General features: G+C 37.9%; 1 protein-coding gene across 3 annotated transcripts in view; it reads left to right on the top strand.

Annotated features, from left to right (window-relative positions):
• Positions 1-27,196, top strand: part of FARS2 (phenylalanyl-tRNA synthetase 2, mitochondrial) — a 243,254-nt gene that overhangs the window by 40,034 nt on the left and 176,024 nt on the right. For all 3 annotated transcript variants that reach the window (XM_031589316.2, XM_031589315.2, XM_090136983.1), the window contains 2 exons: positions 17,381-18,004; positions 26,322-26,481. In XM_031589316.2, the coding sequence (XP_031445176.1) occupies positions 17,399-18,004; positions 26,322-26,481 (766 nt within the window). In that variant the 5' untranslated portion in view covers positions 17,381-17,398. The remainder of the gene's footprint in view (positions 1-17,380; positions 18,005-26,321; positions 26,482-27,196) is intronic.

The raw sequence follows: 27,196 nt of genomic DNA, 5'->3' as shown, positions 1-27,196 counted from the left end.
AGTTAGGGGCCACTGTTGTTTATATTTTATAGCTGTGGGAAAAAAATGAAAGACTAGTGAAAAAAAATCAAACTTGTTTCTTGCATTTATGTTTGAACCTGCTTAAGATGTTGAAGTAATGAAACACAGATTAAAAACTTGTTGATTTAAGAGGAGAAATAAGGTGTCACAGACACCTTACAGACTGACATTGTGCTTAATTCTTAATCTTGCTTTAGTCAAGAATTAGCCAAGATGGAATGTTAGTAAGGAGCAGAGAAATGCTGACCTGCAAGAAAGAGACAACAGCGAGAGTGTTTCAGTGATAATCCATTGAAACGTTGGATCTTGAATGTTGTATTGAAGTCCTCTCATTCTTAGAAAAGAGAGATTAAAAAGAAAGCAGAGTATGTTACTTAAGAGTGTAAATGAAAAAAATTCTGTATAAGAGATTACTTTAAAAAAAAACAAAGGTATTTGCAGTATGTCCAGCTGCAGTTTGAAAAGTGGAGTGTCAGAAGTATTTGTCAGCCTAATGATTTACACTGACATTTCTGGTGACTTTGCATTCAATTTGGTGGGAATTTGTGTCTGGACCACCTACAAAACTTTAAGACAAAAGGAATTATGGAGAAACCTCCTCCAAACTGATTTTTCTGCCTGTCCTATGCCTTGGATAAAGCTCAAGGACCTAATGGAAATGCAACCATAATATATTTTAAGTAAATCAAATATCGTTGGTGCAGCATTCAATTAACAAGCAGTGTCTGAGTGGCCACTGCAGTTTGCATGCAATTTTATTTCCTTTTGTACAAAACATCACTGAGAGATTGTGTTGTAATAAGAAGAGAATATTGTGTGTTCTGTGTACTGGTATTACACAGCTGTTTGTGACATTTTTGTAAAGATTGTGAGTATTTGTACTCTTGCCAGTTAATTTGAGAGTGGGGATGTCAGTAAGTGGAATAAAATATGAAAATAGTGCTGTGTGTTATGTAACACCTGCCGTACTCTGCAGTGTTAAATCACTTGCTGAATAAATGCTGAGATGGATAAAGTATGACAGTGACTAAGCAAATACATCACCTGCTAAAGTTTCGGCAGTACAAACATCATACAGCCATTAGCACCATTAAAATTGCTGCTGAAAGAAAGACTTGCCTAGACCTGTAAGGGGTAAGCCTCTGTTACATCTTTCGTTAAATAATAATGATAATGATGATCATAGAAATTACAAAACAACAAACCAAAGTAAGACTGGAAAGTCCTCGAGATGCAATTTAGTCAGTTCTTTGGTCCCAAGAGTTGGCTGAATTTTATACCTATCTTTAAGTGCAGGTTTCCAGAAATCTGTATGAAATAATGAAACAGTGGGGTGTGCACGAGCCCTTTCTTGCAGTAGTTCACTCCATTTGTAGAAAGACTTCTAATAATTTTCATAATTTCTTCTGACTTCAGTTTAATTGATGCTTTTCCTAACTAGCATACAGCAAGGTTAAATTATTCCCTGTACTGTGCAACTTTCCTTCTGGCTTGATGAGGGTGAAAATGCCTCTGTTTCTTTCTTCTTTAGTCAAAATAGTCCCATTGTCTTCATTCTTTCCACAGTTTATTCTTTTTGAGATGTGACAATTTCTGTTGCTATATGAAGAATCTTTCCATTTTCTTCACGTGACTGTTTGATTCTGTGTTCCTTACTGCTGTTAAATGGACAGACAGGACTGCTTCCTCTTTAATGGAGTGTATACTACAGTTTTATATTCCTGAATGAGGATGGCTGTTTTTCCTTCTTAAATCACATTTTGAACTTGTTTTCAGCTGGTGGGCTATTGTAACTTCATGTCTTCATCTGAAGCACCTGCCATCTAGCTACTTGCTGTGCAGTTGATAATCTGCCAAAGTACAAAAACTTGCACTTGCCCCTGCTGAATCTTTCTATTATTTTACTGCCCACTTGTCTAGGTTGACAGAATAATTTTGAATTTCAGCCTGTTATCCAGCATAGCTGCAATGTCAGCTCTTGGTGATCTGCAGACTTAAGCATATTCTCTGTTCAGGTATGTAGGTTGCTCGTGAAAATACTGCCTGAAACTAGTTCTGGTCCTTGCAAAAAGCAAAAACCCACTCAGTACCCTCCTTCATTTTTGACAGAGAGCTAGTGACAGTTTTGGGTGGGGGGTCCTTAAATCATCAAATTTTGCCTCTACAGTAATATGGTATAGAGCAGATTACCTGCCTTTTCTTTTCATAATGCAAGCACAGAAGGGAAATGAGGAGTCTCCTAGTTCCGCATGCCTTCGCTGTCTTCTCCCCACTGCATTCTCAGTGGGATAGAAGAAAATGTGAATGTTTTAATGAGATTGAACTATAAGAAATGGAAATAATTATTCCTAGGAGTAAAGTGGGACTTACAGTACAGAATGAGAAGATAATGTGGAGGTGCTTGTTTGCACCTGAGTAACTCCATGTTTGCTGATAGCTGGGTGATGAAATCCAGGTATTCGGGGGCTGTTTTAATAGCTTTGGTTATTGAAGCTGTGCTTTCTGAGGTTGGATACCTGTAAAAGTGCTCAGAGAGAGCTGAGTTCTGGGGGAGGCATTCATGTGTGCAGGCCTTATTGCAATGTAGTATAATGCTTTGTCATTATGTAATGTACTCTTAAAATTATTCAGCATTCGTATTTATAGAAGGAAATATGTTATGAGCTCAATCGTGTTATGAAAACAGTGACATGCTGAAAAGTGCATAGAATTCAGTGTATTTATTTTGTGGTGAGAGCCAACTGTGGTTGCATGATGTAGATAGACGTGAAGTCCTCAGTAGTCCTATTATCAATATTTTACTGGTGTTGTCATGCTTGTTTGTGGAATTGGAGCAAACACTGAGGAGGATGAATCCAAATCTGCTGCTAATTCTGCTAATTGCCCGCTAATAACAGGTTGCTAATAACAGCCTTGGGACTTTTGAGAGAAGAAAATGGTAGAAGTTAAGTTGACAGATGTCCTGACTGCACTGAATTTGATGCTGGTGGAATTTAAACTGAATGAAGTATGGACACAATTAGTAGGGAGATTAATACAAGTTTACATGAAAACTTGAATGCAGGATTATTGTACAGGGATATGATGATACTTAAAATACCTTTTTATGTGTCTCTAGCATATTGGAGGGTCATGTTCTGAAGTTCTCGGTAGTCAGTTTTGAGTTCAGGTCTTAAACTACAGATACCTACCATTTGAAATATGCCTAGTGTGGGTTTCAAGGGCTGTAAATGATTTTATGGCAGTCATTGCAAGGCATACATGGGGACGAGTTGAGTGCTAGCCTTCTGCAAAGCACTGTGTTTCAGCTTTAAGTGTGAGCACACATCATTTGCAGGTATACCTGGAGATATTTTTATTACTTGTTTCTCAGTTTAAGCAAACTTAGAAAAAGTACAACAAAAAAAGTTGAAGGTGACTGAAATTTAGGTTTTTTTCACTGGTGAAATATTTGTGTTACCCACACTACCTATCATCAAAATAAACACTAGAGAAGAGCGGTAATTTGAAAGTGTAAAAGAGAAGAAACAATGAAGAGCTTTTCCCAGTTTGTGAGTTTGTTGTGAGAAGAAGCTGGTTTTCAGTTTTTAAGTCCTCTACCTAAATTGTCTGATTGAGTGCTTCATAGTTATTTTAAATCCATGTAGTAGTAAGGAAGACTGAATGCCCAGTCTTTCAGCACTGGCAATAATGCTGGAAACCACCTTTCTCCTGCTTCTTTCTTAATTAAATAGCATCAGCCTGGAAGCAAGAGTTTGCTCTTTTTTATTTTTTATTCTTATTTTTTCTGTCTGACTGTATATGATATGTAATCTTTTCCTATAATTATGAACAGATATGCTGATTCCAACGTCTTTTATTTGTGATTTTGCATTACTCTGTGATGGAAGGCTCTGTCATGATGTAGCTGTTCTTTAATGGTGGTTGAAATATTAACACGATCTCTTGATTGCTTTGTTTTTCTTCCCCTTTGAGCTGTGTTTCTGGCTAGCTCTATAGCATGAAGTAAATGAAAATAGAAGACTTCAGTTTCATTCTGCTTAAATTCAAGGTTTGTAAACTTTGCTATGCAGCAAACTCACCCTATACCTTATTCAAATGACGTGCCTCAAAAAAAGTTCATTTGTCAGAGCATTGCTCTTCAGCTTCATTGAAGAAAATTTAAACATTCCTGTTCGTTCTTTTGATTCTTGTTTAGCAAACTTCCCTTTGTGGTGTCAATGAATGAATGAAGGCCATCAGCAATTGTTTGAGTGAATGCAGTTATTCTATTCTGTCTCCCAGCAGATGATGGGAGGCATTGGAGAGTTCTTAGCTCAGTTGCCAATGTGTTTATTAAAAGAGCAGAAAACTAGGTGCCATGAAAGACCAAGATAGTGGTGGATAGTGGTTTTGACTTGTAAGAATTCAAAACCTTTCATTCTGAGACTTTTCATCTTTGCTGTAGTTATCTGTTGGATTTTATGGAAATATTTCCTACCAAAGTTCAGTTGTTTGATTCTACCATGTCTAAATAAATATCAAAGGCAGCAGTTGGGCATGCGACTTCTTATGGTGAGCTGACAGAAAATAATCAACGTTATTAAAAACCGTGTACTAAGTCCAGTCTGGCTTAGCCCCAGAACAGAGCATTAAAAACATTTGGACTTCCAGGTACTATGAGGCAAGGACAGAGCAGTACATCTTGGTGACTGGAACTAAAGTCAGCTATAGCCAAGGCACTGTGCTTGGAGGGTTGTTATTAACTCTGAGCCATTGTTTTCACTGTTGGGGTTATTGTTATCATTTAAACTGCCACGAAGAGTAAGCTTATGCTTTCTGTGATCTTCATTCTAAAATATTTTCTTGAACATACACTAAAAAACAGTAGAAATTATTTTCAAGTACTGTGTATTTTTCATATTCTGCTGGAACACTTTTACAGATTCATTTAGCATTCCATGAAATATTGGAAACCTCAAGCCATTAGCAGCATAATACTGAAACACAAAACCCTTTCATTAAAATAGTTGTCAGTAGTCTTTTAAGAATAGATTAGTGAGTTGTCTGCTACTGCTTCAGACTCAAGAAAGCGTATTAAAAGTAGCTGTTTCGCATGATAAATGAAATTTTCTAGTAACAAACAAGAAAACAACCAGGGAGGATAGTGGAAGGGAATAAGTAAACAACTGGAAATGCTTGGCTGTCATTTATAAATATGAAATTACTACATGAAGATTTATTTTGTTTCTACGAAAGATGGATGTTTATAATCATGCATATAAATCTTTGCAGTTTTACTTAGATTTTTTTTTTTTTAACAAATTGTCAGTTCATTTTTGGACATTTGAATTAGATTCATCAGACATGATGAATATGGTTTTGTCTGCTTGGGCTCAAAAGTGAAGTCAGTATTCTTATTTTAATGTTGTCTAGAAAATGAGGTGATGTGCCAAACTAGACCAGATGTTGTATTGAACAGCAAGCTGTACAGATTTCTTGTAATTCTTTTGGTTCCCTGAGCATATGTAATCATACACTGGCAGTGTGAAAATGAAGTTAATCCTTTTTTAAAGGACTTGGTAAAGTAATGATAAATACTGGCTACAGAAATGTTAAAATTTAATTCAGTCACCATATTGATTATGTGATAGTCTATATATATATAGTCTATATCTGGGAAATAATTTCCCAGATAGTCTATATCTGGGAAATTATAACATTGATATTAAAAAGTGTAGAGAATAAAGCAATTCTAAAACAGGATTTTTATGTAAGTGCTCAGGATGGTAGACTCTGGAACTCCTGGAATATAATACCAAAGTTTTATAATTAAAAAAAAAAATGTTGGTACATGTTATAAATCTATGGTTTGTCCCTGTTTGATGCTCTGGAGATGCTACTTCTATTTTCTTTTACTGCGTGAGACCTGATTGCCCTCACATTTCTAAGCAGTTCATTACAGAAATAGTCAGTTGGTTTTCACATGTTTAAAGGAGAGAAATTCTGGCCATGCCTTCTACCTCAGTTTGCTCACTTTATTCTTCTCATATCCCATGTAGTTGACTGGCCTTAGAAAATTACCATTTCCTACCTTTTTGCACATCTGGGGACTTGCATGTTGTGCCTCTCCATTCAATTAGGATTTTAGCTCAGAGCATCCTCTAATGCCTTTAAATCCCAGCAGGGATTTATTTCTACTCTGCCCCCCAGTCATAGGAAGGGTTATCATTTAGAAGTTATTAAGGTCTAGTAAATGCTATCTCTCAGTGGTGATCTCACACTTCTTCTGATTATCTGCGCTGGCTGCACCATGCATTGCATTTCTCCTATCTAGGTGCTGTTACCTTTAAATTCTTAGGCAGGAGCTCCTACCATTTTTTGAGGCAGAGCAAATGCTCTGCTGTTTCATGGCATTGGTTAGGTTTGCTTTCTGTCACTTTTCTGCTGAAATCATTGTGAGCTTTGTGTAAACTCTGAGCACTTGGGCCCCAGTTCTGTAAAACGCTTCATCAAATGTCAGCTGCTGTGCCAGACTGGGACTCAGATTCCTTTTCCCCAGCAGAACCAGGTCCTAAGGCTTGATGGCATGTTGATGCCTTTGGTTGGGTTTGCACTGATAAAGATGATTTCAAGATTCTTAACTTCATTTCTTGCCTTGAATCTTGAATCTTTTGCATTCATTAGAATCTCAGATGATTCTGGCAATTCTCACAATTGATTTGGAGAAAGTAAAGCTGAGATAAGCTATTTTTAAACAGTGTAAAATCTTGTCATTAGCTGAAATTAAATTGCTTTGAATAACCTCACCCTCTCTGGAGGATGAAGAGGTTTTGCACCCAAGGAATGGATTACGATAAGCTAATGAGGTGGGTGTGAGATAATGTGCCATGGGGGCTGGAGGAGAAGAAAACCTGCACATCAGCAGCCCTTCCTCAGCAGTTGCCACGTTGTGGCTTTGTGGTAGCTGCCACTTGCTGGGTAAACATGAAGGTGTGTTCTTGTGCTGCACTGAGGCAGCGGGCTGCTGTCAAAAGCAGTTCGACCATCATAGCTGACAGTCAGGTGCTGGAAGGAAGTTCAAGAGTTACTCTGGTGGAAAACGTACCCATCATATAATGGTTTTTTTTTTCATGGTTGGATTGGCAGGCTGATGTAATTCATTCTCCATATTGTGAGGTAAGAGCAGCAGTGCAATTAAGCAGATCGTAAAACTTCCCAGTGAGAAGCCCCAAAAAATCTCCTCAAGGTAAACAATGTCTTTGGTTCTGGTAAACGTGGTGATCAGAGGTGGGAAACAAAAGGACATGGCCACCCTCTTTTCAGTGGTCTGTGGGGACAAGACAAGGGGAAACGGCCGTAAACTGGAACATGGGAAGTTCCGCATCAATATGTGAAGGGACTTCTTTCCAGTGAGGGTGATGAGCCCTGGAACAGGCTGCCCAGGGGGGTTGTGGATTCTCCTTCTCTGCAGATATTCCAGACCCGCCTGGACGCCTACCTGTGCAGCCTGCTGTAGGGAGCCTGCTTTGCAGGGAGTTGGACTTGACGATCTCTAGAGGTCCCTTCCAGCCCCTACAATTCTGTGATTCTGTGAAATCCTAGTTAAAAGGAGGTTTGTGAATGCCACACCGGTTTGCAGATCAGCCCTGCCATAGAGCATATATATAATGAGCAGCAGTGGTCTGCACTGTGCCACCTCACCGAATTTGTTACTGTTTTTCTTTCATATTCCTGTTTACTTCAGCAGTGCTATTTTATTCCACTTCCATTCTCTCTAATTGTCTTCTATTTCTCTGATCGATCTGTGGATCATAATAAGTGCATAATTACAATTACAGTAACATTAAGGCCAGTGAAGTTTTTGTGACACAGTACAATGACTGTATTTCTTCCTCAAGGAATCTAGATTTAAGACTTAACATTTGCATATTCCAGTGATTAGTTTCAACAATAATAGCTCAGTATTTCTTAACTGTTTAGTGTGATTTCTAATAGGTAATTTTGGCAAGCTACTTTAAAATCATTTTGATTTTTTTCACAGTAGCCACTGTAGTTGTCAAATCGTTTATAGAATAATATTGCCAACAAAAAAATTCTGAACCGAGAGGAAAATAATATAATTAAAACTGTTTGAAAAGAAAAAATAAGTGAAAACAACATGTGCAAGTACAGTACTCTTGAATCAGGAGCTGCTGCACTAATAGGTATAAATAATACAATACTTTTCCTGTGGGAATCTTGTAAGGCTTAATTGGCTAAAGGCTGAAAAGCACTTTGCGATCCTGTGTAGAGATATGCTGTGTAAGAGTGGAATGCTACTTAAAAAAAACCTAAATGCTGTTGTACAACATTTCTGTTCTGTGTATCTATCAGTACATCCAACTGGTGCCAATGGAGATCAGACCTATGGGTTTTATTGGTATTATTGGAAATGTGTCAAGTCTAGAACAACTTAAGCTGAGTAGGGCTAGGTTTTGGTAAATCATATTATCATTTAATTAAATTAATCATTTATTTGCCGCTAGCATCACCTTCTTTTTTGCTAAAGGTTTTAGATTACTTGTCTTGTGATGCCTTGTTTACTTGCTTTTCTAATCTGCTTACATTGAAGAGATTTCTGGGAGAAATCAAGACTTGAAAACTTGAATTTTAAATCTTAGCGGGTGATGGGCCTTGCGGAAGTCAGCACTTGTTAATACTAATTCTGAATGATGAATTTTCATCTTTAAATTCTCACATTCATCCATTTATTGTTTTCCTTCAAAGTTTGTAAGCATGGGCAAGCAAGTGAAAGTGTTCTTTTTTCCTGTTAACTACTTACATCAAGCTAGGGCACTACAATCTCTTATTGCTTGCCTCTCCCTGTGGTTGCCAAGCTTTTCTACATAATTTCCTTGCCAAATGGCTTACATATTAATATTTTAGCCCCGTTCTTACCAACCTCAGGGCAGTGGTATGCCCCAGGCACAGAAATACAGTTGTTTCCTTAGGAGCCTTCTAATCTTCTCCTTAAATGCTTTGTCAGAACCCGTGACAGATAAATGAAGACAGTACAGTTCAAGCTAGAGGTGACTTCTTTGTACACGTGTGGTCATGCGTTCACTAACGAGGAAGCATCGTGTTACAGTGGAATCTCTGCTGTGAACATTTACATTTTCTCTTCTTTATCCATACTGAAGTCTGTGAGACTTATTGATTTTGAAGTAAAATCCATAGAGAAATTTGTCTCTGTCTTTCTTTTTTTGGTTGGCTGTTGAAATATACATAGTTCTGGTAAATGCTCTGTCTGTTTGCAGAGTTTCATTATTTCTCTAATCGAGACAGACAAAGGAGCGATGCTGCTGCTGAGTTGGAGTTTGAGCTGAGATCAAGTTCACATCACAGCTAAGGCTGAGATATCTATTTCTGGTGGTACTGTGATGTTTTAGCTCAAGATGACAGCAAATACATGAAATTGATCTATTTAGAGCTTGGTGAGTCAGAAAGTTGATATGACAGAAAATTTATAACTCCTCCTCACCCTCCCCCAACATTTAGGGGTGAAAGATGGTAGAGAAGGCTAATTGATTATATGTGTATTGAAACCAAGAAATAACTCTAAAATATTCATTTTATTTATTGTGTGCTATTAATATCTAAGTTCATTTTTTAAAATTATAGCATACCTAGAATATTAACACGTTGAGGACCTGGGGATGTGTGGTGAGTCATGGATTTCACCAGTTCTCAGTAACAGGAGATGGGGGGAATCAGAGTAATACCGAGATGTAGCAGCTGAAGCAGAGATAAAGTCTTCCCCTAATATGTGGAACAGTTGAGAGATTCATTCTAAGCCTACTTCTCTGGCACGACCCATCTAAGTCATTTGGTTTACTTGGTATTGGATAGGTTGGGTTTGTTTCTTAGGTTTCCTTTTCTTACTGTGACATACGAAGTGCCTGTACTGTGTGTATTTGGGTATAGTGCATTTTTTTGCAGGTGAAAGTTAATGTAACCCATTAGGTAGCTTGTGTGTTGAATCTGGTAGGTGAAACATTGCCATATTTCTGCCTTCTACTTGAAGGAGCTTGTCAGTCATTATTTGATCAGTGAATGATATCTTTTGAGCTTAACAGTATCTTCTGTCTACCACAAGCATTTGCAGGAGGCTGGGCTGCTGCTGCCAGGGGCATGCTTCTCCTATGGGAATAACTGCTGCTTTCCAGTTGGCCCATCAGCTGGTCCAGCAATTCTCATGGCTGTGGTTAAGGAGTTCTGTCTCACATTGTAAAGATAAAGCTATGTAGCCTTATGCTTTTCTGAAGTTTATAGCAATGTGTGTCTCCATCCCACCTATGTCACTGATACATGGCAACACATGCATAAGTGACTTTCAATAAGTGCAAAGTTCAGGAAGTTGTACTGTCTTAGGAGTGCAGTGTGTATTATGTTTGTCATGCTCCATACTGTAGAGCTGCAGTTCTATAGTCCAGTTTTCGATTACTATGGGGGAATCATTAAGGCTTAAAATGAATTACTTGCTGTTCCTCTACTGTCCTTTGCACAAGTCTATGCATGTCCCATTCTTGTTATTTAATAACTGACTTAAAAAAAATATTACTCCCTCTTCCTGCTAAGACAGGATGAGGTTTTTATGATTTTATGTTCAAATGGAGCACCTAATCAGTGGGGAAAAGAAAAGATGCCACTGCACTTAAGTACTGCTAATATCTTATTTCTAACCAAATTTATTTTGGCTCAGAAAAAAATCTGTAGGAGTAAAATACTTTAGGATATATTCTTCTATAGAAAAATAAAGATAAGTTGCAGACATTGATGGAAAAAAGAAGGCAGAGGAGAAATGTTGGCAATCTTGACTGAAGTGAGAATTTTATGATTATTTGATTGTCTCTGTCCCTTTGACCTGATAGTCACTTACACTGTGTCTTCCAAGCAAGAGAGCTGGCTGGCAACTTCTTCAAGGTACTGAAAAGAGAACATTCCCTCAGACAGAGGTAGTGGTTTTTTTCAGATTGCTTCCCTCAAAAAATAGAGATTTATTTAAAAGCAGGAGACAAATTTGACAATATTTGACAGCGATTTATTGCTTTTCTTGCAATCTAATTTGTAATGGATTGAAAATATGCTTATGTAATGAGGATTTTCATTTAAAGTATGGAATTTGCTTTTAACAATTTTGTCTTATTGTGGAGGGAGGGAAGAACACAGGTGTGTCAGTAGGAGCTCAGATTAAGACTGCTTAACTTTCAGTAGGGTTTTGTGCTTCTCAGTTTTTGCTTGTGATGGAAATTTTGCACTAAAGAGATTAATTGGCGTTTCTTCTGTAAAGAGCAAACTCTTTTAGTTTGTGAAAAAGAAAATTGAGAAAAGAAAATAATGAAGGTATAAGTGAAAAAAAAAAGCACACTTTGTCTAAGCAGGCATGATTTTTCCTGAATTTAATCTGCTTTCACATATATATATCAAACTGTTCTTTTACACTGATAGCTATATTTCCTCTGGCCTTGCATTTCTTTCTGTTCAGCCAAATTATTTTTGTTTGGACTGCTCACCTTAAACTTCTACATTTCACATGTTAAAATGTTAAAAGTTTGTTGTCTTTTCATCTTCTAGAACCAGAAACTTGAATTTGTTTGCCTTGGATCTTCCAATTCTAATTGTGCTGACGACTTATATAAGCTGTTTATGACTGATAAGCTTGCTGATTGCAATTTCCAGTGTAAGGTTACTCTGCTCTTCTTGGATAAGCCATTACTACATGTCTTGAAACTTCATTGTGTCTGTCTTTGAAACAGTCTTATTCCAGTTACACAGTGCAGCTATAAAGTTCGCCACTGAGTATTGAGACACATGCTACCTGTCTTGAATCTTCACTAGAAAGTGTTATCGTTTTCGTAAGTGGGAAATTTATAGATAAGCAGTCAGGTTCAGCTTGGTAATACTGTGTCAGGAGAAGCAGTAGGATCTGTAGCAACGTTTGATAGGCAGCACAGGGAACTGAAATTTGTTGCAATGTGCTGTGAAGTCCTTTCTCATTGATACCACGATCCAGCCTGAAATGTAGTGATGAATGTATGTAAGATGATGGCTGGAGATGTTTTAAAATTGTTGCTTTCCCAAGTGGTTCTTGTAGAAGTGTGTTCCCTTGTCCAAAGATATGCTGCCTGCTATGAATATCTTATCCTATCCCGTAGTCCTAAGGAATGATGAAGGTGGTTGAAGGTACGCTTCATGTTTTCTGTGTTTGCCTCTGCATGTAGGACTGAGCACAAAATCATGTAATTTCTTAAAACAATAGACATCCTCTGGGTCAGTTGTTTTAAAAGTTATGTGGTTGATAATACCTTTTATTCACATTTAAGGAAGTATTATGTAATACTGAGAGAAAACATGGTCGTCTCTTATGCCAGAAAATGTTTTCAATTTTCTCTCGATATTGCAAACCTCAAGATGTTGCCAAAGGCATCATTGTGATTAATGGATCACTGTTAGAGAGCAGACAGGAAGCCAGCTTGTGACACATTTTTGTTTCTGTTAGGAACAATAACAAAAAAATGAATTACTCTCCATGTTTCTTGGAGCTTGCAAATGGATTAATGACTGTATGAGCACTGAGTACATGAAAAAAGTGAGAGCCAAATACTTACAGGCTATGTTATCTTGCTTCTTGCCTGCTAATTTGTAGTGTATGCAGTGTTTTGTTTCGCTGAATGTTCAGCTCTCGTTGGTGACATCTGAAAATGTTCTGCACTTGGGAGGTCATATTCTAGAATGAATTCATTCTAAATCATCTGCCAGGCTATTTCAGAGGTCTTTGTTTGTTATATGAATTCAGCATATTCAGTAAGAGGAGGAGTCCATTGTAATGTGCAACAATATAGCTGCATTTTAAAATGAGTTTTAAAAAAGTCTGAGTTCATTATTGCTATTGCACGTGAAATAAATTCTGCTATATTCTGTGCAGTGTAGATATGATCATGGCAATACAATTATATTTGCTGCTGTATGCCTACATAGTTTTCAAAACTAAAATTCAGTGCTTAGCTAAATTGCTAAGTAGACTGGTAAATGTCCAATTTTAGCAGCCTAGCATATGCTTATAATTTTTGTCTTAACATATGCTATGTTGGTTGAACTCCCCTCCCCACACATACGGTAGATAAAAGCTGTCACATCACAAAATGGTGGCAGCCCAACTTTCTAACGTTTTCCATGGCACTTCAGACTCTTGCATTAATTAGCTATTCCTGGATAGGAGACAGACTCTTGTCTTTGTAGAATTTTGGTTTCAAACCCGTTCTATACTTCAGCTGCTGCATGCTGTAATCCATCTGTATTTCTGCAGCCATAAGCAATAAAAAAAAAGGCACAGCAGGGCATACAGTGAAGTGGTCAGTGAGAGTGAGGATGCTCCTGGTTTACAGGTCTAAATACCTAGCAAATGGCACTGAAACCAGGCTTGTTTGGTTCCTTGATGGGGAATACTTTGCATGAAAAAGAACATTTATATCATTCACTGTCCTAAAAGATATGGTTGATTAAAATACCCCTGGTGTACAGGGCTTTTCCTTTGCATCATGAGATGCTAATCTTTCCCTCTTTTTTCCTTCTTTTTTGAGACAGGGGACTTTTGCTGAGTATATGATTCTTCCCTAAAACTCAGTGGAGTTGAGGGCACTTGTGACAAATTCCAGCGCATCTGTGATAATGCTGTCTTAATCCCTGCTGCACTGTGACACAGAAGCCTGGATTTAAACATGAAAAGACATGCCTTAACTAAAAGAATGGAGCTTTAGGTGAGATGTTAGTAGTAAATTCTTAGCTCAGAGGGAGGTGAGGCACTGGCACAGCCTGCCCAGAGAAGCTGTTCAAGGCCAAGTGGGATGGGGCTCTGGACATCCTGATCTGGTGGGTAAAAGCCCTGCCCCCAGCAGGGAGGTTGGATCTGGGTGTTCTGTAAGATCCCTTTCAACCCAAACTATTCTGTGGTTTACATTACAGCAGTATGATTCCTCATCTCATCCAACTGCCTTTTGAATGTGTTCCAAAATCGTGATTTTTTACTGGTACTTTATTCTGCCATTTCTGTGCTGCTGAGCTCTTGACTATGGTGTAGTTGTGCTATGAGAAGTCCATTCTGCTCCTGCATAGAGATGGTTGGTTTTCTGTGAGAGATGAAGGAGCCCTCTGCTGATACTGCTTCAGAAATGGCACAGGGGCTGTAGTAGGGCTCTGACGTTGGCCTAGGGCAATTACACGTGTGCCTGGCCTATCCACAGAATAGACAGGGTTTCTCTGAGGCCCTCATCCCTGGATAGCATGGGTCCCAGTTTCTGCTCCTTGATTTGCTTCAAAGCTGATTTAAAAAACTGTACCCACACATGGGCATGTTTTCAAATGCACTGACAAAACACTGCATGCAGTATCAACCTAAAGAAAAATCCTAGCTGCAGCCACTGTATGAGACTTATTGGTATGGAGGTAAAGACAGAGGGACAAGCCTGTAGCCTCTACCACATCGTCCTCAGAGGAGCTGGTTAGACAATCAGGAATGTGGCAGTGGTGAGGTAAGGAACCAAGTGACAGGAGATGGTGGGCCTATCCATTGCACGTCCATCCACAGTGCTTTAGGAAGCCCCAGGAGCTGTTTTCCAAAAACGTGCCTCGGCTCCCACCTGTGTAAAAGCCACTGTCACACCCTGAACTCACAACCCCTTTGGTGACCCTGGTGGAGTACCGTGCCATCTTTAGATCACAGATGTCAATGGTGGTTGTTCAGTGTTTATTTCCTATTTCTGTGTTTGTTGTCAGCTGCAGTACTGCTGCTGTTTCGCTAACTAGAAGTCTGTGTTGGGGCATTCAGGATCTGTCAGCATGCACAGAAATCACTTCCTTGTTACTTCCGACTAATGAACATGGTGGAAATGAAGAAAGAAAAGGATATATTTTTCACACCTGTAGTTCGAAGTCTACTAGGCATAATTGTCTATTCATTATAATGAGCAGAAATAATTAACTTATATTTAACATCAGTTATTTATTGTTACTAGAAAGGTGAAAGGGATCTTTCTTTTCTGTTGTAGCTCTTCAGCCTGTTAAATATTTTGTTGGTATCAGATTTTCTTGCTTTTTTCACCTTCCTTCTCTATGAATTGTTTTTCCCCATGAATGTAATTTGTCATCAGTTGAGTTAAAGGCAGTTCAGTACTTATTTTTGTGCATTGATCCTGGAAATGACTTGTACATTTCTGTGGTCAGAGAGGGAAGCAGAAGAGTGTGCCGGTGAAGAACTTCAGTGTTTGTGGCACTGTTGTGTGATTCTGCACCAGTTTCATCTTTACTGTTTGTTGGTTGTTTTCAGTACTTAGACACTGGATAACTCTGTAACTCATTGAGAAATGTTTTTTGTTTTTTTTTTTTTCTTTTTTTTTTACTATTGCTCACAGTAGATTCTCTTTAGATTAGGACGGGTGCAGATGGTAAGGCAGTTCAGGCATAAGCATAATGTTAAGATAATAACTGTGAAGTAACCTAATCCATTCTCCTCCCCACATATGATTGTGACAAGAATGTATCACACGATCTGAAAAATTAACATTTCAGAACTATCAGAGGCTGAATAGCAAATGAATACACTAAGAAGAGTCTCCCTTAGAAGTCATGCATCTAAAAATAAAAAATAAACAAACAAATACTCTTTTTATTTTTTTTCAAGCACTTGTTATGTTCTGTTTTTTTTTCATAATGCTGTAATCCTGAGAAGAACTGTTTATGTGAACGTTAAACTTGTGATTCTCAAAGGAATGGCATTTAGGAAAGAAGTAAACATCACGAGATTCATGATAAAGTCATGAGAGTTCTTATATTACAGTTATGTATAAGTTTTGAATTGAATTTTTTAGAGAAATAAATGTATGGGCAGATGGTGATATTTACTTAAGGGAAGCTGAATACATTATCTGACTAGAACTGGATATTTCAAGCAGCTGTTTGAAAATGAGAACTTGCTTTCCATGAAGGAGAACGTATGTTTGGGGAAAATGGAGCCTCTCTTTTTGAAACATAATGCCGTCCATCGCTTTGTCTGTGTCAGAGGGCTTTCTGTCATGTGTGTGTATGAATTGATCTATGGGAGAACCGTAACAGAAGTGGTCAAGAACTGAAGCGAGTTATCTTACTGTGCCATGACTATCTAGCTTGTCTTTATTTTGATATAGTGAGTTACAATTGCTTCAGAAAATAAATCTGTAGAGATCATACAGACCAGAGGAATGGAAACCAGATATAAACAGAGCTGTTACCTGATTTTGAGGGGCTGTGTATTCCAAAACATTCCTATTCTAATCTATTGGAGCTTAAAAGTATAAAAAACAATCTTAGCTTGTGTGTTCTGTAATGCTATTGTAAAGATGAAAAGCTATCCCTTGAAGATCGTTGTTTATTCAATTCTTGTGTCTTTTCTTCCCCTGTTTCTTTAAGAAAACTTTCTCAGGAAATTCTTTGGCCCTGGAATCCTTGATTCATAGAGAAACATAGATTAATTTGTTGTTTGGAGCAGGTGCCTTGCCCCAGTCACTTCTAATGCCTCTGTTTTCCCATTTTGCAATAAGAGTTGTAATGCTTAAGTATTTTACTGGAATCTCTGCCAATATTTGTGAAGGCCAACTATTGATCTTCAAGTGATTTTACATCTCAGAATGGGCTTACACGTTTTGTGTGCCTGAAGGCACTGTGATCCTCTTTGTTTACAGAATTCTCTCCAAACACTACAAAGTCATCCTTGTTTATGCATGAAGTACAAAGAGAGTCTGTTTCTAAACAGAGTGGATGTGTAAAGATGGTACTTTGATAGATAGACACAATCTGCAGAATCATATCATTTCATTGACCTTCCTGATAACTATCAAGCCTTCATCCACAGTGGTGTAAGCAAGAAAAACAATACAATATGTTAATGCCAGGGCTTTTTTCATTAGCGTGTCTCTGTCCACTGAATAGCGTTGCAACATTTCCGAGCTTCTCATGTTCAGTAGTCTGATATTGCCTAATATTTTAACAGAATGAAAAAAAAAACTTCTTAATGCAATGTTTCCTCATTTGTAAAGAGTTACAGTGTCTGGAATGAGATTAAGACTAGGTCTAGTGTCATTAATGCTGATGCAGTGGTGCAGAAGACTGATAATTGAACAAGATATCCTGAAATTTGATCATAAGGTTGTTTCTCCTCCAAAGTCAAAACAGTAGTCTGTAATGGGAACTTTGTCATATTAATCAAACAGACATTTGGATTTCACTTATCTGTGAGGTGCTAACAGTTTCTGCAACAAGACGGAGATACGAACTTTAATTTTGTTCTGTTTTTTTTCTTCTCTTTTAGGTTATAAGAGAGTTTGCAATGGCAATGCTCTGGAAATTCATGAGAGTAGCCAAGTATTCTAAAACGGCGTTACCACCAAAAATAAAAGTAAGAGGAATTCCCACCCATTCAAGGCAGTCTGTATCTTCAGATTTTGCTGCCAGCGTACCCTGCTCAAATACTGTGGAACTGTTTGGTAAATCTTACCCTCAGGATGACTACAGCAATGTCACAGAGAAGATTCTTTCCAAAGTGGGGAAGAACTTGCATAACAAAAAGCATCACCCTTTGTGGCTAATCAAGGAGCAGGTGAAGGACCACTTTTACAAGCAATATACAGGACGCCGTGGGAATCCACTCTTTTCTGTCTATGATGGTCTTTCTCCAGTGGTTACAGTGCAGCAGAATTTTGATAAGTTGCTTGTCCCACGGGACCATGTCAGCAGAAGAAAGGAGGATAACTATTACTTGAATCGTAGTCACATGTTAAGAGCACACACATCAGCTCACCAGTGGGACTTGATACACTCTGGTCTAGATGCCTTTCTGGCGGTGGGAGATGTTTATCGTCGTGATACAATTGACAGCACCCACTACCCAGTCTTTCATCAGATGGAAGGAGTTCGGCTCTTCTCCTGTCACGAGGTAGGAATTCTTTAGTTGAACTGAAAGAAATTTGGGGTAAGTTGCATGATCATGTATTTGCTATGAGGAGAGTGCACGCCTGTAAACAAGTTACCACAACACAGTTGTTGTACAGTATGTTGATAAGAACCAAGTGTTCGGTCATGTAGTAATACTTCTAATTTGGAAAAAATATAGGTGAAAAAGTGGAATTTGGTAACAGCTGTGTAAGCTTCCTCAGAAAAATATGGAAAGCCAGGGCGATATTATTGAAAACTAGTAAAATAAAACAGTATCTGAAAGCAGAAAGCTTGCTCAGCTAACAATGTGCACATTTCAATTCTCGTTCTATCAAAAGTCCCTTACAGTAAAGTCATTTCATCTCAGACTTTGTCGTATTAATACTTCAAGGACTTGTGGATGTGAACTGTTGTAGCTATTTCCAGAATGAAGTTTTTATTCTTTAGTCTTTTTTTCTTTTAACAGCTCCAAGCTTCTGTAAATGAATGGTTTTTTGTAATGAATTGTTCCATTCTTTATTTGATCCCAAAACTGTTTTGAAGGATTTATCTATTGCAGCCACCATTTATGGGTTTGCAGTACATACATATAAACTAATGAAATCCAGAAACATCAGCTCAAGAGTGCTAGGTAGATGTCCAAGACTTCTAAGTTTGTGTGTTTTATTGGCACAACTTTCATGTTCTGCAGATGCATGAATGTCATTAAGCATTCTGTGGTATCATTGATGAGTGGTGTATATAAGCCAGTTTGTTTTCCGAACAGTAATTGATTCATATAGTTTGTATATGCTTATAGCAATACTGCCAAATTCCCATTTATATAGCTAAAACTGGCTTATTCTAATACTGAGATGACTGTTCTTAATGTGATTGCCAATGGGTGACAGGAGCTTGGCAGGGAAGCCTGATGGGTTTGGATGCTTGAGGGAAAACTAGGGAAATCACAGTGCACTACTTTTCTTGCTGGTGGGAAAGGTTCATGCTGTCTTCACTGGTGCTTCCCACCCCATGCCACCACTTCCTTTTCCGCCTTGAAAAAGTTAGCTGTATCTGGAGATGGCTTGGGCACTGTATGATATTGAAAACAGCTTGTAACCACTTCTTTTGTCATTGGGAAATAGACGTCTTGCAGTTTTATCCAAAATTTGTTTGCTGTTCTTTCTCATAGGCCCGCAAGGATATACACGATAGAAAAATGGATAATACTTTATGAAAATGCTGGTTTTTAAATATTTTATGTTCATGCCATGTTTTTCACTTCAGCAGGAGTTCAAACATCCAGATCTTATCTGTCACAAAATTATAACATCTACACTCGGAATTTCTACAAATGTTGACATGGTTGATAGAATTATTGAGATTATTGTCAAAGAATGTGCTTCTTAAATTCTGGCCCTCAGGAAAGAATATTTCTGCCTCTTGCACAAATTTAATAACAGGAATAATAATAAGATTTAATAAGTGGGAAGAAATTTACAGAAACGTTCACTGACATTACCTAATCAGTTAGTAATACAGGATGTATAACTATCTGATTCATTGCATTATAGATTGTTTCTCCTTTTTTTTTTTTTTCCCAAGAGAATGATTGAGATGTTATTGGAGAATGGTAGTAGTTGATGAATTCGAAGTTAACTGTGTTAAAAGTGGAGAATGTGTCTGCCTCTCAAGAGTGAAAGTCCTTCCTGTCAACTTTCTAAGAAAGAAAGAAGTGCGGCATGGAGCACAATGTGTGAATTTTTTGTTTGTTGGGCAGCAGGCATTAATTCTAAACTCGAGGATGATCTAAAGCATCCCTTTTGCTTCAGCTGCAGATTGAATAGTGGTAGACCTTTGCAATATGTAAAACTTCTTACAGGCATCATCCCAAGAGACTTCTGGAAAAAAATGAATGTGTAATTCTGAAATTTCACTGAAGATTGGTTTTGTGTTTTATATTCTTGTTGCCTGTTCAAAATAATGCAGAAATTTAAATAATTCTAAAAAGAACTGTCTGAGTGGAAAAAAAGCAAAGCCACATTTAAATGCAGCTAACACTACATGAGAGAAATATTACTCTATTTTTATATTCATTTATTTATACTCATGTTTGAATTATAACATACTGAACAGAAGCATGTGGATGTCAGGACCAGCCACCTTCATCTCAGTCTTTTCATTCATAACCACACTTGCAGTCTCTAGTGAGGAAATTTTCACACTACTGAGGATAAGAAGATAAGCAGCTAAAGGAAAAAAACCTGTTAGCTCTTAGCTGTAAGCCCTAGGTGAATTTCATTCTATGTGCTATGGCTGGTTTATTGCTCTACTTTCTACTTTTGATGCCTATACATTTATGATTATTGTTTTTTCATCAATGGAAGTAACCACAGAATGGGGGAGGATGGGAAAGAGAGAAGTAGTGAAGAAAAGCTTAAAATCTAGAATGATTTTTGAGGAGTTTGAATTGAGAGGAATTTGCCATCTCATCTCAGATTGGGAATGACAGAAAAGGTCAGTTTATCCGCAGCTAAAATTTGAGGCAGGATAAGGAAGATGTAGAAGTGTCTCTCCTTTTCAAGTTCTGTAGTCAGGATTGGGTGAAAAACTTCTGCCCTTTGAAACCTTTGTTATAACTCTTATTGGTATTAAGGTGAAAAATCAACACCAAGGCCAGGTCTGTATTTATCTTCTTAAAGGGCACATAGATTTTTCTCCTTTGACAGTATACAACTTATTTTTAAAAGTCCTTTGGATTGACAATATTGGTATTTCTGCAGTCAGATTTGAGTTGTCGGAATTTCCTGCATGGAACTGAACTGAAATGATTTCTGTGCTACGCAGTGCTCTTAGCTACAGTTCTTTACTTAGGCAGTTCATGGAAAGGAAAAAAAAAAAAAAGCCTCAACTAAATTACACTTCACGCATATTCACCACCAGAGGGAGCCAATATAAACCCAATGGCAACCACAAAACACTCAGTTGAGAGCAAGTATTGTTTACATATTGCAAGGAGACTTTATAAGCTATTTTATAGTCTGTATTGAATTATACATAAATTTTCATGGGAACAGATGTGAAAACTTAGGAATTGCTATTCTAATTTACTAAGCTCATTCCAATGGAGGCCAATATCAGATTGTTCACATGGGAAAATGATGTTCTCATCAGTCTATCTGATCATGGTAGCATCTGAAAACTATCAATAGGGAAACTAGAAAAAAGAAGTGTAGATACATATTTATTCTTTATTAAAATTTTGCCATTTCCTCCAAAAATGTTTTTTGTTAAGGTGTGTATAAGCAATGAATATACAGATGCTATAATTAAGAAATATCCAGGAAAGTTAGGCTACGTAAGATTATTGCAGCAGGAGAATAATAAATGAAAGATGCTTACCAATGTTGTTGGCTCACAATATTCTCCAGGAAGAGATCCTTTCTCAGTGGCAGTCAGCACTTAAATGGGATCTAGGAGAGGTGCAGCCAGGCTCCATCCCTTCCGGTAGCACAGGTGAGTTACCTTCCCCTGTGCTCCCATGGCTGACTCGTTGCTTGTCTCAGGTGGTCTATCAGAGGTTCAGGCCGTGATTCAGCAGTTCCCGTACAAGGTGCAATGAAAAAAGTATAAATTTGGTTAAAAAAGAACAACTGCAAAGCAAAGGCAGTTGGCATCTGTGAATTCCTTTCAATTTTGCAGTTTTGTGTCATTGCACCAAAGCATTTCCATCTTCTAGCTTCATAGCATTTACAACCTGAAACGTTAAGACGCTTGTCCTAGGTAATACAAATGTAAATGTTTCTCTTTTTCATATAAATTTATTCTTCTTTCTGATCATTTTATACTTCTGTATCTTGGCCTTTTTCTTTGTGTCCTTTTCTTCATGCTTTGGGTGTGAATATCTGACCAAAGTACATCTTGTCCTCTTTTTTCTTCGTTTTTTATTTTCATGTTTGTTTGTTTAGTTCATTATTTAATCACTGCATGCCATGTCAGCTTTTGCTTTTCACTGACAAGTCTGACATGACAGTATCTTTTGGTTTGTCTTCTCCGTAGTGTTACTGCAGCTCTGGACAGTCTGCTGTGGTGTTTTATCAAATCAAACCTGCCCTTTTTTTTTTTTCCTCACATGCAAAGGAATTCAAATAAATTTACTGCGTTCCAGGGATCAACCCTCTATATAGAGACTTGGACAGTGCTCCTCAGTGAATCAGCTGGCAAGGGCTAAGGACTGTGTGAGGAGTTGGTAAGCATTGCCAGACTGCAGGGACGTGGGTTGGTGCGTCTCTTTGAGGAAGGCCATTTGCCTGCTATTGTGTAATAGAATTTGTGAATCAGAGGGAATTTTACATTTCCTGGCTTCTTTGAGATGATGCTGTTATAAGGTGGAGTTCCATTCATCTCTTCTATAGGTGACAAAATTCATGTCAGGATGGGCATTTCCAAGGTGTGTCCCTACATGAATCCATGCTTGCGACAATTCCTGATGCAAGCAGTTGTTGGGCCCATATCTTAAACACATCCAGACGTGAGTACTCAAGAGGGTTGCATGCATCAGCTTATGGACCTGGGAGTCTCACTGAAACATGTCACATAATTGGAGGACTGAAAACTGAAGGATCCTGAAATTAAGGAGACCATCCTGCAGGCTTGTTGCTCGAAGTGATTTTCACCATTCTCTCCCAAATCAGTGCTTGGTTTGCTGCAAAGAGTATCCTATTGTGCAGCTGTGGCCTGTATCTCTCTTTGACACAGGAAGCTATCTATCTGGATTGGGGTGCAGATTTATGCATTTCATCGTATTGGAAACTGATTGGAGCTGACAATAAGTTTTCTTTTTGATGAACTATCTTCAGATGACATCATCTTCATCATTCCTAATCCTTCAGTTGATTGTTACAGCACATTAAAGATGTTGCGGTAGTGGATTGCTATTCCTAAGTGGATTTAGGATGCAGCCTTTTGCTTATTTATAGAGATATTCATCAGAACCAGAGAGTCATATCTTACTAGGTTTGGCAAGGAGGACTGTTGTCACATGCAGATCCTCATATGGAGCTGGTCATCAATGCTGCTTTGTTCATAGAGGTAAGTATGTGAGCAGGATGTATTCATTATCTTAATACTGGAGCATGCATGGCTGGTAGGAGTAATAAACAACCTCATTGTTTAAAGCCAAAGTGTAGTCACAGACCTTCTGGATCTGAAACCTAATGTAAGTACTACCTTCCTGCAGAGAGGAACTTACTCTTTTCCTGAACCCTAAATGTACAGACAGTGAAGTGGTGTGAGATTTGAAGGCTGCTGAGCGACTGCAGAAATGCTGGGGTCTTTGTTGAAATCATATGTTTTACTTCTGTACTCTATGCCATGCTGAGAAATACAGTAAAGTACTTACAAAGGAGCATAGTTTCATTTTTCTTTGTTCCAGGCTCTACATGTTACTAAATTTTATTTTATTCTTATTATGAGCTGTCCTGACGTGAGTAAGAATAAAGTTCATGCCAGATGGTAAGGTCACTTTGATTCCTTTATGCTGCCTTCTTTGTAATGCAGCATCAGGCAGATATGGTGATAAACTACTGGTAACTATTATTATGCTATAGTATTATTATACTATAGCTATTATACTGGTAACTTTTTTTTCTCTCCCTTTTTTTTTTTTTACTTCTGCATGATGACACAATACTCATTTTTTGAGCTCTTACTTAAAGAAAGAACTTGTCTTTGCACTAGACAGAAACATAGGTATTTACTGAATGAAAGTTCTCTTCTGGTAGTGATAATAATTGATCATGTTGAATTCAATAGAAAACTGTATTTTCAAGTAGTGAAATCTTCAATGTGCCATTTTTTTTCCCCCAAGATTGATAGATTTTTTTTCCATTTGTGGAAAACTTGGGAAGAACTGCCATCAAAAAGCAGCGATTGCACATAATCATTTTGCTTAAACTTTGACTTTCCTGGCTTTATGTATATAGAAACGTAGGAGTGTTTTTAATCCACGACACATACTTAGCACAGTTGGTGATCATAACAGTGAAACTGGTCTACCAGTTTTAAACTGTGTATCTTGACATAGTGATATCTGTGAATGGAATAAATAGTAAAACAGCCATAAGGTATCTTTCTTTCCTCGATATCACTCTGTCAACTGGAGGAATTGGTAGAGCCTTTATGGACGACACTGCAGTGAGGCCTGGCACCTGGCTGGAGGGTGGCCATTTTGTTACTGCAACCCATAGGTGACCAGCTCCACAAGGCCTGTGTTCCCATAGCCTGTGGGACCTGACATGGTTTGATACTGATGCCCAAAGTACCCCTGCCCATATCCACGCACCGTGACATCTCTCCATGCAGCATTTAATTACTGAGCTGACTTTGCAACTTCTAACATCCCACAGTTTCCTCTGTTCTCCAGAGTTTATTGAGGATAGTCTCTTTAGTCCATAAGAAAAAAGCTGCCTGTAGCATGCAGCTCAGAGCAGCAGCCCAACATGACCATGCCAAATGGCCACAAGGGAGCCAGTTTTTCTCCACTGACTATTACAGAAGCTTATGACAAATCCATTACCTGGGCTATCACAGACTTTTGAGAATACCTTCTGATGTTCAAAGCCAGATGGTTGATGGTCAATCTGCCCTTCTGATAGTAAATTAATTGTATGGTAGGTGTCATTTGCATCTTCCAGACTGTGTAGAAGTAATGCCAGAATGGAGGAAGAGGCCTTAATCTTTCAGGTGAGCACTTGAATAAAGAGTGTGCCACTTAACAGCATAATGCCTAGTTTTGTCAGTCTGTGGCCTTTTGATTAGTAAAGACATTATTGTTAGACTGGTGACTAATTGTTTTAGTATGTATTTCTCTTTTTGCTTCATAATTTGCATTTTTCTGCAGTGTGCTAAGGAGATTAAATTGAAAGGTGTTTTCTCAATCTGGCAGTACAAAGTTAAATGCTGCTGATCGGTTGTGTTTATTTTTTTAAAAAGTCCCTATATCTGTTTGACTGCCTGTTTCTGTACTATGCTCAAGCTCCTTCTGCATACATTGTGTGTGTAAAATGTACTATAAATTAGTCATTTCATTGTGGCCAGCGTTTGTAAACTACCAGAGTTCCATTTGTACTTTTTATAAGCATTTCATGCACTGAAGAAGTCAAGCTGCAACTAAAACAACTTCTGTGCACATCCATGGGTTGTTAAGATGTAGTTCATGGCAACTCTTGAATAAGAGCTAGTTATTTTTGCAGGTGCAATGTGCAGAAAATCTCAATGTGTGCTGTTATTTTTTTTTCCCCTTTGTGTGTGATAGATTTAATGTGGAAGGTGGTTGAGGACAGGGTAGAAAAGGACACTGGAGGCACTTTCACAATTAGATTTCCCTACTCTCCAGAATTAAGAGCTATTTAGCTGTAAGGATTTCCAACAAAATCCTCTGCTGTGTAAAACTGTCTGCTTGTCTCAGTGAGGCACAGAACATATGAAGATGTGACTTAGTGAGAGTGTTTTATTGGTCTCTTTGAAAGCATTTAGAATGATCAGTACGTATCTGCCTGGAACTTCCCGTACAGAAATGTATGAGGTTGTACAGGAAATCAGAAGTCTTCAACTTGCAACAGATGTAGTGGGGAACAGCCTCTGCATGAAGGACAAGTTAGTACATCTCCTAAGGAGGATCACTTGCCTATGTGCTTTGTAATTTGGAAACCTCAGAGCAAAACCGTGAATCCTTCAGTGCCCCATCAGCAAAATTCCTGTATGATGGGTGTCATATGTGGGAAAATGCAGGAAGATGGTAGTCCTTATACAGATAAACTGTACTGAAGGGTAATCAAATGTTGGCAGCTTCTGGTCTCATTAAACTATAACTATGTTTTTGGAAGTTGGTTTGATTACAACTTTTATAAATGTGATTTTTTTGGGGGGTGGTGGAAAGGAAGGGCAGTATTTATTTTAGGTCATTAATTTAATTTTAAAAAATGTTGAAGTTGTGATTAATGCCATTGCATATTGTAGTTGCTGGATTAAAATTAACATATACTGTACAGTGTGCTTTGTTTTGCATGATAATTTTTCTATTTCCTTTATAAATTATTTTTTTTCTGTAGCTAATCTTATTATTGAAATAAAAGAAATCTTACTTGAATATTTCTGTTCCTGTGATAATTATGTATCAAAACGTTTAGTGAACAGAATTTGTGTAAAATCATTCTTTACATTTGTTTTCCGTGGTGCAGGCTTGGCAGGTAAGATTCCCCTTAAATCAGTAAAACAACTTTTTTTTTGTTTGTTTTGAGAGGTCATTGATGCCAAACTCTATTGTGTTTTTGTTCTAGTTATTCTCCAGTATTAAAGATGGTGAAAGCTTCCAGTTGTTTGAGCAAGGGCATCGCACTGCACACAAACAAGAATGTCACACCATGGAGGCAGTGAGGCTGGTGGAGTTCAATCTGAAGCAAGTGCTCACAAAGCTGATGACTCACATCTTTGGTGATGGTAGGCTCTTTGCACTTTTTTCCTGCTCTTCTGATATCTGTATATGACCATACTTTTCATAGAGGTTTTGTTGTATAATGAAAACAGGAAACCTGGGAGTGACATTTTGAAACAGCTGTGTATCTTAATGATAGCACAGTAGTAATTTTATGAGGCTTCATTCATATTATTTATTTACATTTTCATCTTAAGTTTCATCAGAGTTCCATCAGTGAGTGTTTTAATGTCAGAGTATCTGGGTATCGATTGGCCTTTCAGCTGCAGTCTGTATTTTACATGGTCTTTAGTACTTTTATGTGTGTAACTTATAAAACTACTGAACACAGCCTAACAGACCATGCATACCCATTTCTTAGTTTTCCTGAAGATTGACACACACAAAACTGTGAGCCAAGTGTTAGTGAAGAGGTTTTAGTTAGTTAGTTTTGGTTATGCCAGTGAGTCCAGAACATAATGAGTGTGAGGACAGGTAGGGACACAACTGATCCATCTACAAGCTCTCATGTGACAGCAAGGAGCTTACCAGGGGACATATGTATGTGTATGTGCTGCCTTGTTATGGAGATGCTATCAGCTGAAAAATAATTGTTTGGTACTAAGAGTGGACTGAGGAAGGGTAATGAATAACAGTGTGTAAGAACGAAATATCCTCTCCTCAGACATACCTGCTTTTGGTTTCAGTAGCTGCTGAATTTATAAATGGCATGAGTTAAAA

The sequence above is a fragment of the Phasianus colchicus genome, chromosome 3, assembly GCF_987193195.1.
Source record: "Phasianus colchicus chromosome 3, bPhaCol1.hap1.1, whole genome shotgun sequence".
In the NCBI taxonomy this organism is placed as follows: Eukaryota; Metazoa; Chordata; class Aves; order Galliformes; family Phasianidae; genus Phasianus; species Phasianus colchicus.
The sequence above is the reverse complement of the archived record's forward strand: the minus strand, read 5'-3'. Positions and strand labels throughout refer to the sequence as shown.